This window comes from Talpa europaea (assembly GCF_964194135.1).
Source record: "Talpa europaea genome assembly, chromosome: 6".
Lineage (NCBI taxonomy): Eukaryota > Metazoa > Chordata > Mammalia > Eulipotyphla > Talpidae > Talpa > Talpa europaea.
In genome coordinates this window covers 126,234,194-126,251,452 of record NC_140072.1, presented here as the reverse complement: position 1 = coordinate 126,251,452, position 17,259 = coordinate 126,234,194, and the positions used below count along the sequence as shown (strand labels likewise).

Here is a 17,259-nt window from a genome sequence, read left to right as displayed (position 1 = left end):
TACGTAAACAATACTAAATAGTCTTCTCAAGTTTGCATGACGGCAAAAATTATAAATACACATTAATTACAGACCATCAAAGGCTAGTTTATCATTTTGAAATTACATTTGGGGATTATACTTCTATAGCAAAATTTATTGCTCCAAAGGTCATTTTGTAACAACTATTAAATAATCTCTGTTTATGTGCATTTGGGAAACTGAGAAACTTGTCAAGGAGCTTTGATGTTTTATATTTCAAATTAATCATAAAAATGTTACCAAATGCATAAATATAAAAAATTATGGAAGAAAATTTTGGAGAGGCAAAAAGAAAATCTATGACTCTATACCAGTTCCATTTCTTGAAAACAGATGTACATGAGACAAAGAATAAAGGAACAGCAGGAAAATGCACCACTATAGTGGTCACAGCTTCTAGGCAACCCATTAAAATGACAACTAGACAGAAATAGCAACAGATGTATCTACCACCCAAAAAAGTTAAATTAAATCAAGTGAAAAACTTCAAATGAGGTAACTGTTCAATGAAAAGGAAAAAGAATAAAAATCACATCTGCTTACACTGATGAAACACGAAAGATCTGCTGAAAGTTTATGTTGAAAATTAAGATATAGGTAAAGCAATCGCTGTGCATTCATCCAATAAAGGGAAAAGAATGCATGGGTGGATCAATGCCAATTTTCACTTTGAAATCTTCAAAATAAGAAAATTATGATTGTGGTTGATAAGATTCTCTATGATATGCCAGACTATCGGACTAAAACTCTCTAGAAGGAAGCAAGCTACATTCATTCTAAAAACAAATGGTACATCTCTGTCCTTTAAAACACATATCCATAAATATGCATACTTTCCTACTTCTGTGACCATCTGACTTGAAATTCTTAAGTTTTATGAATGTTTTAGAATAATTAATAAAACATCATTTACAAAGGAAATTTTAAATTTATTCATTCTATCACCATTAATTCATTAATAATGAAACATAAAATTGAGTGACCAAAAAGTCCAGATGAGAATCGAGGCTGGATATCTAAACAGAGACTGCCTGAAATATGAAGTCTGTTCAAGTCAACATACTTCTGGCCTCTTCTGAATGGAACTGGGAGGGTGGCAGTGACAAAGAGTAAAGAAACTCTCCCATAGACTTCTCAAGGAAAAGGATTGAAAAGAAAAATTTCAAAATGACTTGCATTTTGTAAAATTGAAGTCGAAAAGACAATGTTTGAAATACTAAAATTTTTGAAGCAAAAATTTAACAATTGAGCTAGTATTATGTTTCTCTATAGTCCTGTTCTGGTTCATTATTCTCCTTCATAGCTTTCCTCTCTGTATCTCAGATCCTAAATGCTGTGACTTAAAAGTCCTTTAATCTATCTTATGTTTACTGTCTTTCTAATTGATTTTTTTTTTTTATTTTGTGACCGTGAATTATATTTGAGAAGGAGAACAGGGTGAAGTATCCTAAAAGTTCAGGAGTTTGGGGTCTGAGGAGAAATTTCTGGAGTCCCATGGGTGCCTGCTTGTAGGAAACTTCCTGACACTGACAATTTCTGGAACTCTTGCTCTGGCTTCATTTTTAAAGCCAGGAGCACAATTAAATAAACAGCTCCTCCTGTCCTGTATTTGTACCATTGCAAAGCTCTCCTGAAAGCTAGAAACATGTGTTGTTAAAGCTGTCAAATTAATGGCTGCCAACACAAACTTTTAGAATTCTTCACTCTGGCCTCTTACACTTAAAACATAATTCAAGGCCACTTGTTTAATAAAGGGACATACTATTAACCTGAACCAAATACATTTCTTTCTTTACTCTATGGAGTCATGGAGAGATATTCTATGCATCTCCTTCTGCTTGATCCCTTGAGGACTCTCATAAAATTCAATTACATAGAGTAAAGGTTTATAAAAGTCATTCACAAACAACATCAACTATTGTTTCTGAGTGGAACAGATGTTTAAGAGACCAGTTTAGCAGGTGACTAACACACAATGTGAAGTATTAAGAACAACCATGCTTTTTGTTCTTCTTGCTAGGACAGTCTATTTATCATGTTAACATGTTTCTTAAACACAGTAGAATGATTATTCATTCTAGCAGTTCAGTCACTAAGAGCAGATTGAGACTACATCAATGTGTGTGTGGATACACACATACAAAATCAGTTGCACTGAGTTTGCTCCACTTAAATGGATCTATTTACTATGTTTGCTGGGGGCACTGTGCTTTAGATATCTCAAGAGTATCTCCTCTACTCTTCTGTATTCTCGCTCATTGAAGAATCTTCTTAAAGTAAGAGAAGTCATCATTAACAAAGAAACAGATTACCAGGGCTGCATTCCCATCTCTAACCCAATGATATTATAGGTCTGAAGGAAAATTGAGATCACAGAGTGTCTGTATTATTGTTTCTCTGTTCCATCAGTTTTAATAGCCTGTTTGGTTAAATAATTTCTAAGCACAGACTATAAGAAATATAAATGGATAAATGATTTTTAATTGATTTACATATATATTTTACATTGTTCATTTTAAACGATGTTTTTTTTAAATTGATATATTATGTTCAGAAACACTGGTATCTTATAAACATAATCTCAGTCACTACATATGAAATACTTCCTAGAATGAAATTAGAACTAGCCCATTCCAAAATCATCTGTTTTTCTAAAGAAAAAAAAAATATAGCACTGATAATTGCCAAGGGCAAACAGATTAAAAATGTTTTAATTATTCTATATTTCTGTCTTTTTGAATGCAGATAAACATAATGCAACTCTATCAGAATAGAATATTGTTAATAGATGTTAATGAAGAATTCCAAAGTTTGTAGCACCACTGATAATAACTGTACTTACAGAGAATCCTTATCTACATTAATGAATGAAGAAATCCAGCATACTAAAACATCAAGAAATGATTATTTAAGTTATTTAATTAAAGTAGAACATGCTTTTTTCTACTGATAATCTTACTAATTATGTTTCATAAACCAATCCTAAGGAAAATAGAACCCAAATATTTAACACAATATTCCAATCTCACTTGTCACTCAGACCAGTATTTCTTTTGCGTTTTCTCTGTGAGGAGTACATTCTACTTTCTGTAGTTCATTAAAAATAAATTGACGTGTCACTCAGAAATAAATTCTATCATTCCACTATTTTTCTATCAGAATATTAATGTTAGTATAAAACATTAAAAATATTGAGAAACGTTTCTTACATGATGGTTTAACTTGATACACCCTCTCTAACAAAGTATACAGTTTTCAGATTTTGTACACAAAGGCTTATAAGATGTAATAAAAGTGGAAAATACATAACAATCTTATGAATGTGGAGGAAGAGCTCAAGCAGGATCTCTGTATTACACGGTGTCTAAGCAAAGTTTCATTTTAAAAAATGAAGGCAATGCTAATGACTTTAATATTTTAAAATCTTCAAGAAGATTTTGGTACAATAAATCATTTGGGAGCAATAGTTTGCCACCTCCCCCATATGTCCATCTCTGAAGGAGGGAAATATTTCCCCACAGCTTGACTTTTTAGTCTTTGTTGTGTGACTTTGCTTTGGCCTAAGGGGTACATGACAGGCTCTAATACAGCAAGCAGAAGCCTGGTTTTGTTTACAGCACAAGCAAATTTGCATTACTTTATGCCTTTTTTTTTTAAAGATTTATTTTATTTATCCAAGAATTGGGGTATAGGTCAGAGGTGTGGGAGGGTGAGAGGATTCACCAGAGCCAGGGTGCGGGGGTGGGGCGCAGAACAGGCAGACAGACCAAAGACACTGCTGAGGGGAGCAGCGGGCACAGCAGGAGAGGTCTGCCTTGCCATGTGCATTTCTTCCTGGCTGGAATCAAACCCACACTGCAGAGGCTGCAGACAGCCTCACAGCGCGGCACTCAACCCAGAGCCACCAGGGAGGCCCACTTTATGACTTTTGTCATAACCAGAAATGCTTCAGTTTCTGTGAACTGAGCTGGGAGGCCAACATGTGCAATAGACTTGCTGTTCATGAAAATCCCTGCTAAGCCCCACCCGGGTCAGCTCAGTTGCAGCATGAAAAAGAAGTGTACATTGACAATTTGCACTAAGTGTTGCAAGATTTTAGACACAAAATGGTGGCTATAACAACTGGTATAAAGGTATCATTCTTCAACATTTTTGTTGTTCAGTCATGGAATCTCCTGTGTGGCAAACATAGTATTTTTTTTAAAATAAGTTATAACTACATTTTAATTGAAGTACATGGTACCAAAGTATTTCATTAATATCCTCAGGTAATTCATGCTACATTTAATTTCAAATGACTTCTTGGTTCCTGGAACTGTGATTAAATTTCAGTAATCTTACTATAAAATCTACACAGTAAATTCCTACACCTTTTATTATGGGAATGTTTTACTATGAGAAGGCATAGTCATATTCAATTTTATATCCCCACTACATAGGAACTCTCCTGATCCATAACAGAACTCCAAAATACCTGTTGAATAAAGCAAAACTATTGTCAGCAATTTTTGCCCATGTACTCAAAAACAAATTAGTTCATACCTGCAATAGGTAGTGCTTCTAGATTACAGTCATATAGTCAATGCACTCATTTAATCATTTTTATGCTCATGATATCTATTACTATACCTGGGACCTACTGGGTATTTAAGTCAGAATTTAGGTATATAAGTTTATTCAGGGACGTGATGTGTGAATAAGAAGCAAAGAAATTTTAAAATTATAATCCAAGTTTTAAAACATTTATAATTAGAATGATTTTAAATAGTCACTGTTAATACTATGTAATTAGAGAAATTCACTTTCTTGTTCCATGACAATTTTACATATAGTCATCAAAAGAACTATAAATTTATTCATGAAATATATACTGAACTTTTAATATGTTCATTCTTATCTTTCCATGTATTCTTTAGACACAATGAGTAAATAGGGCTATGCTTCATAAAATAGTGGCAATTGTAGTTAAAATGCAGTACTGATGGCATGCCCATAAAAATTTGTTTGAAACGAATAATACTTTGAAGATTTTTGTTACAATTACAAGAACTGCATTTATAGGTTGAACTGCAATATATTTTAAACTATCAAGATAAAGAGGCCTTGTCAAAAATGGATAAAACATGATGCATAAATGAATTAGCATAAAACATAAAAAATTCACTAGTTATGAGTATTTTTCTGAAATAGACTGAGTTTTCTAATAAAGCTCTTGTGCTCCTGGATGATATATAATAATAGTGCCACTCAATTTCCAACAATGAAAAAACATAGAACAGTGATGTAAATCACAATTTAAATGTATTATTAACTTGCCTTATGAATTTAAGGTATGTTTCACATTTTTTAAAAGGGGGTATCATGCAATTTAAACTTTTCATACATTTTAATGTATGCAAATCAAGTATCTTGAAAGGTCTTAAGAATTAGGTCTTCAGGGACTCCCTGGTGGCACAAGGGGTTAAGCACAGCACTGTGAAGCTGTCAGCAGCTTCTGTAACATGAGTTCAATCCCCTGCTGGGCAGGGGCCAGGGAGTTACCTACATGGCACAGCAGACCTCCCCTGTCTTGCCCGCTGCTCCCCTCAGCTGTGTATTTTCAGTCAATCTGCCTGTTCTGTTTTCCACTCTGGTGAATCTTCTTACCCCCCGCACCTCTGGTCTGTACCCCTGTTCTTGTATGTATAAATAAATAAGTCTTTAAAAAACAGAATTTGGGCTTTATTTTTAATATCGATAAAGTGTCTTACAAGAATTTATTTTCTAGAAACTCAAACTTCTCTTCCAAAAATATGATTCTTCTATAAAAATATTGAAAGGATTTTCTAATCATTAAATTAAAAGTGAATATGTGTGACAGAAAGTAACCAGGATGGTATAAATTTAGCAACTATCATCTTTCGTGTTTTTTTAAATATATATGTGTATAAACTAATAAATTCAAATTAGGCTTTTATAATTAAAAGCTGACAAGTTCATTTGCTTTTATAAGATAAAAAGAGAAGAAACATTAAAGGAAGTTAAATTAGATTTTACCATCTGTTTAATGAGTTTCAGGCCTAGTTTGATAATATATTACCAGATATAAAATTTCAAAATGGTCACTTTCAGAAATAGTAATTGACCTACCTTGTAAAAAGGTATATGAATGCCTATTCAAACTCATTCCTATAAAACTCATGATTTGTTTTATTTCTAATGAAAGCGATTAAGTTTCTATCACATCAGTGTGAAACACATAATAAACGCAGAACTTATTATATTCGTAAGACTTATCACATTTCTTAAGGTTATTGTAATTCATATTTTAATTTTATCATAGAACTTTTACTTAGTTTGCTTTTTAATGAATCTTTATATAGCATTTATTTCACTTCTGCAATATCCTGTGCCTAAGAAACTTTCCCATTGTTCCCCCGTGAACATATTCCTCTCATAAGTCAACCTACTTTCAAGGTGCATTAACTGCTTCAAAACTATAGGGGGCCATCTGGTTAAGTACTGCTGAACTGCAAGAAATAGATCCAGAAACTGCTCTGCTCTGACGAATTATGTCTTCAAATCACATTCATAAAATGACATTCAAGTGATTACAGAGTACATTTATTGAGTCTGCACAGCATTATGGACTCTTAATATACCTGCAGAAAGCTGAGAATATGCATGAGTCAGTCAAAAGCTATGCATGGTGAAAAAAAGATAATTAGGTGAATTTGTTTTTTGCACACCAAATTCTGGGGTATATGAAACCACGTTGTGACAGCTGCCAGGAAAGAACTGCACAAACTCCAGAAATTTCTGAATAACAAGATGAGGAGAGATGGGGATACTAATGGACTAGTGTGACCCTGGGAACTCAGAATTCAATGAGGGAGGTAGTCAGAAATCAGTGATGGTGGCAGATCCATGAACTGGAATTAGCATCCAGAAAACTTGAGAGGAAGGGTTTCTCTGGAGAATTTAATAAGGGCAAAAAAAAATGCAGCCAATGCAGCTTTCCTGCCCACCTGTGTCTATACAGGTGCCACTCTCTTCTTTTCATAATGAGTCTGTTAGTTTAAAATATAAAAAAATAAAATTCAGCTAAGTTTAAACCAAAAAAACTAGCCATGTTTGTGAAATAATGCTTAAAACACTAAATTGAGACAGACTAGGAAGACAAAAATTAGGGTCAGTTGCAATAACTAGGAATACTAGCCAAGATATTTTGATAGAGATATGTGTACAGAGAGTCAACTGTGTATATTACCCAATACCCTACTTTTTTGTTTAAATTCCTTGATTTTTTTTCTCTACAGATTTATTTTTCTCTCAAGTATTCATAGATCAGTTAGAGTTCCAAGGATAACATAAAGGGACTTATATTCTTTGTAAGGACAAACAGAAATACAATAGATGACTATGTATTACATAGGAAAAGAGAGTTCGTTTTTTTCCAAATAAAAATAATAGTTTGCTTTAAAAAATATAAAGATTATGGAATACTTAGAAGTAAGAAAGACTGGGATAAAGAGAACTGAGAAAATGATGTGTGGGTGTGGAAAAGTAGGTATCTGGTATGTGCAGAAAAGGGAACCAGATAGCAAATAAGCTTGGGACATGGGTGATGATGATGCAGGTCCATATAATCATAATGAAAAGTTTGTTTTTAGCTTTTAAAATTATGTTTGTATTAATCAGAGTAATAAATATACCTAGTAAAACTGAATAGTACCCAAAAGCTTGTGTGTAAGAGACATCAATCCTATAGCCAAGCACTTCATACATCAGGTTTCCTAACCCTGTACACAGAACCTATCAGGAGACAGAGAGCAAAGCTCAATGTTCTTTCAACTATCTTTCCAAACAGAAAACCTGGTAGATAGAAGGTTGAAAACATTTTTAATTTAAGAACATTGTATTATAAGTTTTAGGAGTGCATCATTAAAATCAACACATGTGGGGGCCTCCTTGGTGATGCAAGGGATTATGACACAGAACTATGAAACTATAAGCAGCCACTGCAGTAGGAGTTCGATCCCTGACCAAGATGGTGACCCACATGGCAGAGAAGACCTATCCTGTCATGCCCACTGCTCCCCTCAGCAGTGTATTTCAGTCAATCTGCCTGTTCTGCCTCCTACTCTGTCTCTGGTGAATCCTCTTATTCCCCACACCTCTGGCCTGTATCCCAGTTCTTGTATGCATATATAAATAAATCTTTAAAATCAACACATGTGTATATAGCATTAAATTCACCAAATCTATGCTTCTCTTTACTGTTGTACCACTTTACCCAATCTACCTAATCCCTTTATCTTAATAGGTAATGAAAACATGAAAGATCATTAGCTTCAGAGTGAATATATGCTTTATGCAACATAAAATGATTAAATACTCTTTAAATAATGCATATACAACATAAAATTATACATAATCTTGAAATAAAATAATAAATTATAAATGGTCAACCCAAATCCCATTACTTTCAAAAAAAGAATTTTAAAACTTTCATTTCCAGTTGATTGTACGCTAATTAAAAGGGTTGGGTTTATGCTGACAATTGATTTTTTTAAATGAAATGGCCAATAGTGGAGTCAGTGCCTCATACCACACATTCCTGAAAGCAACCTTCCATTGAATTTACTCAGACAAACTAATTGCAGAATTAGAAGGCCATTCAAAGTTATTGAGTGCATTTTGAATATCTTCTTCTGAGCTAAAAGACAATGAAGTGTGTTTAGATCACAACTGCATTACTCACACAAAATCAAGACGTGCCTGCCTCTCTGGAATGTTAATTCTGTAAACCTGAGAACGTGACATTAGAGTGTAGAGGAGATGAGGGGGAAGGAATCAGGGTACCATGGGGAATTCTTTGAGCAAGGAGAAGGAAGTTCACACAATCAGCAGACTCCCCATGGTCACAGAATTCACAATTAGCCACGGACAAATCAATAATGATTGACTGGTTCTGCATTGCTGCTAAAAGCTACTAGCAATAGGAAAATTTCCTGAAATATGTTTCATAGTTAAGTGGCTTAATGAAAATACACTGGCCAGTCTTCACTATTCAGAAATTTTTGAAAACAAATATCTTTTTTAAATTCTTTCAAATGCAGTATTTATAAACACTGACCTTAGAACCATTCATTGACATTTAAAATAGAACCTTATCTCAGTCTATCATAGCTCTGGAGTCATTAGTTATCAGACTGATATCCTAGGAACAGAATGAGAAAAATGAAAAGGGACAATTTTGCACACCCTTTTCTAGATAAAATATGAGAGGTTTTCATCTCTGCTCCAACCCTGTAGTTTGTGAATATTGAAATACCTATCATAAAATATCGACATATTTTGATTTTAAGCAAATGGTTATGATTATTGCTTTTCTCACATTTAAAAATCAAATTTATTTTATATAAGAAGACATCTTACTAAAGAAACCTTAGTATCACCATAAAGATGAATATTTAATAGATACTAATAATATTCTTATATGTTTTGGAATTGTTAGGTTTGAAGAAATAAAATGTTACTTAAATCTACTACTTTTAACAACATTGTAAAGTTTATTGGTCTAGCAATAAAAGGCTTATAGAAAATTGCTCTGATATTACTTTTTATGTTTCCTATAAAAGTAGGTAATTTCTAAGCAATGGGTCATTATCTTTCACAACTAACAGTGTTCAGCATTTAGGATTTTTACTGTGGACATCATTTTCTTCAAAAAAATGATAGATGTTATTTAATGCTTAAAGATTGCTGAACAACTGTGACCTTTTGCTGAAGAAATTTTCCCTAAACAAACTTAGTCAATAAGAACAATAAGACATTTTCAAATAAGCTTGCTAGGAGAGAGAATCTGAATTAAAATGTTCATACATTTCCTCACTCATTCGTACTAAAAAGAATCAAGTGTTGTTTCCAATCTATTATCAAAGGTCTGTTTCATCTGTTGCAAACACCTAAGAATGTTCATGTTAACCTGTTAGCAAAATTTCACCCTTCAGAAGTTCCTCGCTGGTTACTGATGATACCATATTTATCACAGGTAATTTTTAAAGTACTGTCCATCTCAAGCATGGTAGAATATAGAAAATTGCTGGAAAATAACTCTGACCATTTGTACAGTGAATGTTTTAGAGGAAGATGTTAGAATCACAGGTGGAGGAGAGCCTTACATGACTTCTATTTTCTCAAGGCTTCCTTTTCTATCTCAGAAGGTCTTGCAAAGGCAGGGAGGGGACTTTAACATCCCACAGTATTCTCTCAGGACCAATCTATAAACCATTATAATCCATATAATGTATTTATATCACATTGTCTCAGCAATATTTTTCTTGGTAAGATATGACATAGGGATTCCCTTAAATAATTATGTAAAATTAGAAGTGTTTTTTGCAATGACCTTTCTCCTGGAAGTTTTGCAGCATTTTATAATCTATTTTCCAATTAAAATACTTCTTTGGAGCATGCTCAGAGGATACCAAACCCCAAGGTGTCACCCAGCTCAGACTACCCTTTCTAAAGGACCACTACTTTGGTACCTACTGTTTGCTTCATGCATATTATTTCTACAATTTTCTTTTCTTATTTTATGAAATTTTCACATCATTTTTCATTTTTGCACAACGTTTGCATTTTCATTTTGGTTATATTCCCCATACAATTCCCAACCCCCTTATTTTGACCTTAATCCTTCCTCTCCCCGCCACCACTCCCGTCATGGTGTGTCTCTGGTTTATAGTTGCTTGTTGATTTTGATTTTTTCTTTATTATAATTAGTCTTTATTTCTATAATATTTCCAGAGAAAAATTTAGTTATAACTATCAAATACTTAAAATTATCAATGGTTTTAACATCTAGAAATGTATCTCATCAAGATACATCTAGTCTCAAGTACTATGCTCTTCTGCTCTATTACTTTCATCTACTCTTGCTCTTCAGGGTCCATTTTCCATACTGAAGCTAACATTATCCTTATGAAACATTAATTACATTGGATCATCCTTCGCCTATAGTCTTTAAATGGTTTTCTGTTCCATCTAGAATACCATCTAAACTCTCTATAGGCAAGCGTACCACATTCCCTTCATTGAGTTTATGACTATCTCTCACTTTTACCCATTCTGTTCACTCATTCTGTTCCAGCTACATTTATTCTTACCACAGGCCCGTTGCATGTGGGGTCCTCTGCCCCAAACACGGTTCTCTCGGGTTTTCCTATGATTGCTTTCTTCTCCTATTCAGTATCAACCCAAACATCCCCTTCTGTGTGAACTCCAAGAAAACACTCTTCTAAAATAACTTTCCTTACTTCATTCTGTTTGTTTACTTTATAACATTTGTCAGCTATAGTCATTTTTTGGTTGCTTTTTCTTGGAAAGCAAATACCATGAAAGGCACATTTTGTCTGCTTTTTCACCCCCATAACCTCAGTGCAGAACCAAGTCCATAGTGGGAACACAAGAAGCACCAGTAGAATATTTTATAAATTAATTATTACATTAAAAGATGCTTTTTCAAAGTAAAATTCCTACCTACTTGTTTAATGACCCTCATACCAGAAGTTACAGGGTAGAAAATGAGGTACAGCTCAATATATGGCCAAGAAGAAAAGTGCTTGCAGGACAATATATGAAGCCAATTTTTGCTAATAAATATGGCTGACATTTCCATACACTTAACACAGGAATTGAAAGGATAAGAGGAAGATTTACTTAAACCCATGACAAGAGATAACATTTTCTTAGTATCAAATATACATTATCCATCACAATAAAACCCAGACTAATTTAATCAAACAAGCAATCATTAAATCCATATATTAGATTACTCTAAAATATATCTCTATTTCTATTTTCTCACTTGCCCCACACTACCCCTAAATTAATAAAGTCTCACAGAAGGTTCTCACTATAGATCCTTTTTAGACTTGACACTGGCGGGTTCTTTTAACTTCCCCTTGGTATTGATAGTACAATGGCCACCCTGTGAGCACACACAAATTCCCAGCAGTCAGAAGTCTGGCAAAATCAAAAATTTCTCTTCATCTCTAAGTGAGCAGGCTTAAGAAAGAATATGTTCTAAGACATTAAAGGTGAATATTTTAGTAACACCCGTGCAAAATACAACTTTCTGCTATCTTCCATGAAAATCTAAATTTTAATCATGTTACCCCAGTAGACTTTAAAAAGACAGACCTCAAAGGTAGCATTTTATTTGATATTCTCTTGTAGTCATGGACTAAAACTTTAGCATGAATAATTGGAGATCTGTACACTCATGTAAAGATGAAAGAACGGGACTCGATTTAACATGGGAGCTAAAAAAAAGTGAGATTACCTCCTTCTGTTACTTGAAAAGGATACACTTTAAAACCTATGAAACAAGGAGAACGGAACGTTATGCTGCATGAGCAGCATGTTGGTGGGCCCTCTTCCCAGAGTTTGTAAATCCTACATTGGGGTATTGACTTATTTCTTTGTGAATATGTTTTTCTGTATCTGAGTACTCTTCTATTCTGCAGTCCAATTCATATTACCTACAATAGGGTTATCAATGGTTTCAATATGTATATATTTCATAAAAACACTCAATTCTTATATCTTTGTATTGCCAAGCTATATTTAGATGCTATTACACTGTCAGATATTTTATACATCTTCCTACAACAACAATAAAAATTAACAGAATGAGAATAAATATACACTGAGGGGCCTTACTGCTGGAGTAGGGGTTAAGTCTCAGCACTATCACCAAGAAGGCCTGAGTTCGATCCCCAGCCAGAGAGCTGACCCACATGGCACAGCAGACCTGTCCTGACTCTCCCGCTGCTCCCCTCAGCAGTGTATTTCAGTCAGTCTGCCTGTTCTATTCCCCACTTTGTCTCTGGTAAGTCCTCTCACCCTCCACATTGCTGGCCTATACCCTAGTTCTTGTATGCATAAATAAAAATAAATCTTTTTAAAAATAAAATAAAATAAGCACTGAGGTTTTCTTTCCTGCCCTCACCTAGGTCATCTTACTATACTGCTGCAGAATGCTTTCCCCATTTTGGAGACCACTAAATTTTGCTGTATCTCCACAAGAGGAGCCAATTAATATTAACGTTCCTTTAATTTTCTGTTAAATTATATTTTATACTTTGCAAATAATCTAGCTCTACATATATTTATAGTGTTGTAAGGTACTTCCCAGGCCAAGGCATTTGCTCCCACTGCAAGAAATATTGTGAGCTGCTCATACAAATTCAATCGTTAGACTAAATAATATTATTAAAGATAAAAAAGAAGCATTTCATAAACAATTCTTAAGTAAATTATAAGCTAACATGCAAAAAAGTGATAGAGGATATAAATAAAAGCAATGCATACTATTCATTTGTGACTTTACTCTTATTGAAAATGCACAGAAATCTTTGACAGCAAAGCTCAGACTTTGCAATGGAAAGTGACTTTGGCATCTTCCAAGTTCAGCTATGTGTGTTCTTTAAGGGTCACAGGAGTTTCTATGTCTACAACCAGTTTGTTGGGGCCAAAACTTCAATGGAGGTTCTAATTATTTAGTGAAAAACAAAGGTTATGAATTTTTTACAAATAGAAATTTTTTCCCTATTAAAACACTGCTTTACAATGACTGTATATGAAAAATCACTGGACCAAGTCTCTCTAAAACCCAGGGTACAAGTAAATTTTTCCAACAGTCAATTTTAGGTGGGATTATGAAATAATATTAGCAAAATTATCACATGTAATGGAAAGTAACCACTTCTTATTTAGCACTGAGTATACCAAAAGAGGACCAGCACTTACCTGAATAACATGTTTCAGTTTATCAATAATCTGATTTATCATAGGATCCGTTCCTTTGACTTTGACCTCAGGATTTCCAGATTGGGCTTTGATTCCATTTCCAACCACCCGCTGAGTATAGCTAACAAAATGAAAAGTGAAAGAGATCTGCTTAGTAACCTGGTGAAAGCATTACCTGTCACAAGTATTGGAACAGATATGAATTTAGAAATTCATTCCTTTAAGATTATACAACAATATATTTTTTCTTGAAACAGAACCTGACACAGGTGCACTGTTTTTCTGATAAAATACTTAACAGGCAAATTAGACTATTCTAATATTTTATCTCAAAGGACTGCAAAAATGTATTTGCAATCCTACTTACCAACATACTAGGAAGAATTAATATACATTTCACTTAGTTAACAATCTCTGCTGAATTATACATATACCTGTCTCCATGTTATCTGAGTCAATTTATTTCATTTTCAATTTATTTCATTTTACATGTTTTACACAATTTATTTCATTTTCATTTCACAATATTTTTAACATATCACAATATAAAAACTCCCTTTTTCAATAGATAAACAGATCGATAAACAACACACTATATACATATGTTAACTGCACAAGTCAAAATCACAGACATAAACAACAAAAACTGACAAAATCTTTTGCAAGTAGGGAAGGCAAAATCTGCTTCCACCACAGTTCCCCTAAGCAAGGATCTAATAAATCACGTTATATGCCACAGGTGAATTCACAGGTGGTTAAAGTCCTTCCAAGTAACTAGCTTCCCAAAACAACAATCACCTGATGCAAACTTAGTATTCACACAAATAATTTAATTCATCAGTGACAAAGATGTATTACGCCTATACTCAAGTTCTAATCTAAGTGTCTGGGATTTAAGGTGTAAGACTCAATTTTTGTCTTCATACCATTCATTGTCTAACTAGGTATATAATGTATCAATTGATCTGTTCATTCATGCATTCATTCATATATTTTACTTTATTTTAAATATATTTGCTAGGATGCAGCAATATGATTATGCTTCTTTTCCTGACAGTGTGCTATGCAGCATAAAGACAAGGGAATACAGTGCAACACTAGCGATGAAGATGTTCAGAATGCTGGGTATCTAGATGGGTGTCTATGCCAAATGAGAGATGGGAATAATGCAGATGGTAGACATTGAGAATATGGAGAAGTACATTTCGACAAAGTTACATGGAGAAAAGCTCAGGGGGAAATCAGAGTCCGAGGTCGCCCTTGAATTACTGAGGTAAGAATAGTTAGGTCTCAGGTTGTGTAGTTCATGCAAACTCCAGGGCAAAGGATGGAGTCCCAGCAGGAGAAAAGTCCAAGGACTCAAATAGCCAGGATGCTATTCATTACGACAGAGGATAAAAGGGGGACAAGACATAGACTCCACATCCTTGAGGTTCAATCTGCTATGTTTAAGACTCTCTGGTTAATTTGTTAGTTTACATTAACGGATCACAATAAAAAGACCTCAGAGATTTTTGGCATTTTCACATTACTTCAACAAAATTCTCCTTCCCTCTATTGGAGCAGAACAGCACAATCATCCACATGCATCTGTACATTTTCTACAGCAGAGCAAACTTTGAGAAGATAATAGGTTCCTCTGATGGCTGCACTGTATTGTATATGAAACAAATAAGTTGCAAGAAATATCTAGTTCTTCTCAAGATCATGCACACACAATGGCCAATTTTAAAAAGTGAATCAAACAATTCCTAATCATGTCCTTCAAATGTTAATAAATAGTTGTTATTCTTTTATCTTTATAATATCAGCGGACATGACTAAATATATTAATGAATCTTTGTATTTTGACTAAAGAAGCAATATAATTTTTACTTTTTATAAAACCTTGAATCCATTTATTTTCTTAGAAACAAAAGGGTTTGCAGTTTGGTATTCCAGTGTATATTAGGTTCTTGGCAACGTACACTAAAAATGAATAACAGGACAGAAACAATTATACATATTCTATTAATGTATAAAAATATTTTTAAGTTGGGAAGACTCAAGTAAACAATAAATAATAAGCTTCTGTTAGCTCCTTTGTGGCACCGTTATATTTTTCTTCTAAATCTTTCAAACAGATTGCATATGTGGCTCTTTTATTAATGTGCTTATTATTAAGAATAATCATGAGTAATATGAATAAATAAATAGATAAATGTATTTCTATGACTCAGGCATTTTTCTAATTACTTTCCTAGGGGTTTGCCAATTAATCTTCATGATAATCATTTGTTATGACCATGGGGATGTGCCTCATAGTTGTCAAAGTACAAGAAATTTAATTGACTATGGACACCTGCAGCTTAACTCTGAGATACATTTCTTCTGTTCCAGTAATGATGGGCACAGCAGGACCACTAAGACAGGTCCAGGGCCTCCCTAGTGGCGCAAGGGATTAAGCACAGCACTATGAAGCAATCCACTGCCATTATAGCATGAGTTCCATCCCTGGCCAGGGAGGTGACCCACATGGCAGAGCAGACCTCTCCTGTCTCTCCCGCTGCTTCCCTCAGCAGTGTATTTCAGTCAGTCTGCCTGTTCCGTTCCCCACTCTATCTCTGGTGAATTCTCTCACCCCCTGCACCTCTGTACTGTAACCCAGGTCTTGTATGCATAAATAAATAAATCTTTAAAAAACAAATAATAAAAAAATAAAACAGGTCCATCTCTAGAGGACCCGAACTCTTCTGTCAGTCAACTGTGGTTCAGGCTTCCCTGAAGCCCTTGATAATCCTTCCTGAGACTGCACATCCTGCTAGAATATACCACTCAGCCTTCCTCTGCTCCCTTATCCACTCGCTTGGACACATTTTCCTCCCCAATGATTCTTGTGCCTTACCCTGATTCCTCCTCATTTTCTCTCATAGGCATTCCCTTAATAAAATAGGCTGTGTTTAATCCACGCTTGGCATATGCTTCTTGAAGGATCCAGACCAATATATCACATATTAATTGTACTGTAATTATTCCCACTCTATAGAATGGGTATCTGAAATCTGAATTAAACAACTTTCCCAAGGCAACACTGTTAAGTGTGCAATCAGAGAATGAAGCCAGGGAGAGTGAGCACCAAATATAATCACTCAATAATTATTAGTGAAAACTCCTGAAGCTAATTAATACACATTAGAGATGCAATTACCTTGGTGTAAAATATTGTTTTTATTTTGCTGTGACTAACATTTGCAAAGACCTCACTGTCTAGAATCATGTTCTTCAAAAATCTCAATAAACAGTTGTATATAATCAGGTAAAGAGTAAAATAACAGTTGCTGGCAGGATGAGAAGAAACTAACACACTACACACTTGCCATTTGGTCTTCCCTTTTCTAGAAACACAGACATCATGCAAACAACAAAAACTGAGACCCATGTCTTATTTTCAGTTAAATT

General features: G+C 34.2%; 1 protein-coding gene across 1 annotated transcript in view; it reads right to left on the bottom strand.

Annotated features, from left to right (window-relative positions):
* Positions 1–17,259, bottom strand: part of GPC5 (glypican 5) — a gene marked incomplete at both ends in the record, with an annotated part of 1,071,098 nt that overhangs the window by 685,795 nt on the left and 368,044 nt on the right. Inside the window, one exon of the mRNA XM_084235596.1 lies at positions 13,822–13,942. Within this exon, the coding sequence (XP_084091722.1) occupies positions 13,822–13,942 (121 nt within the window). The remainder of the gene's footprint in view (positions 1–13,821; positions 13,943–17,259) is intronic.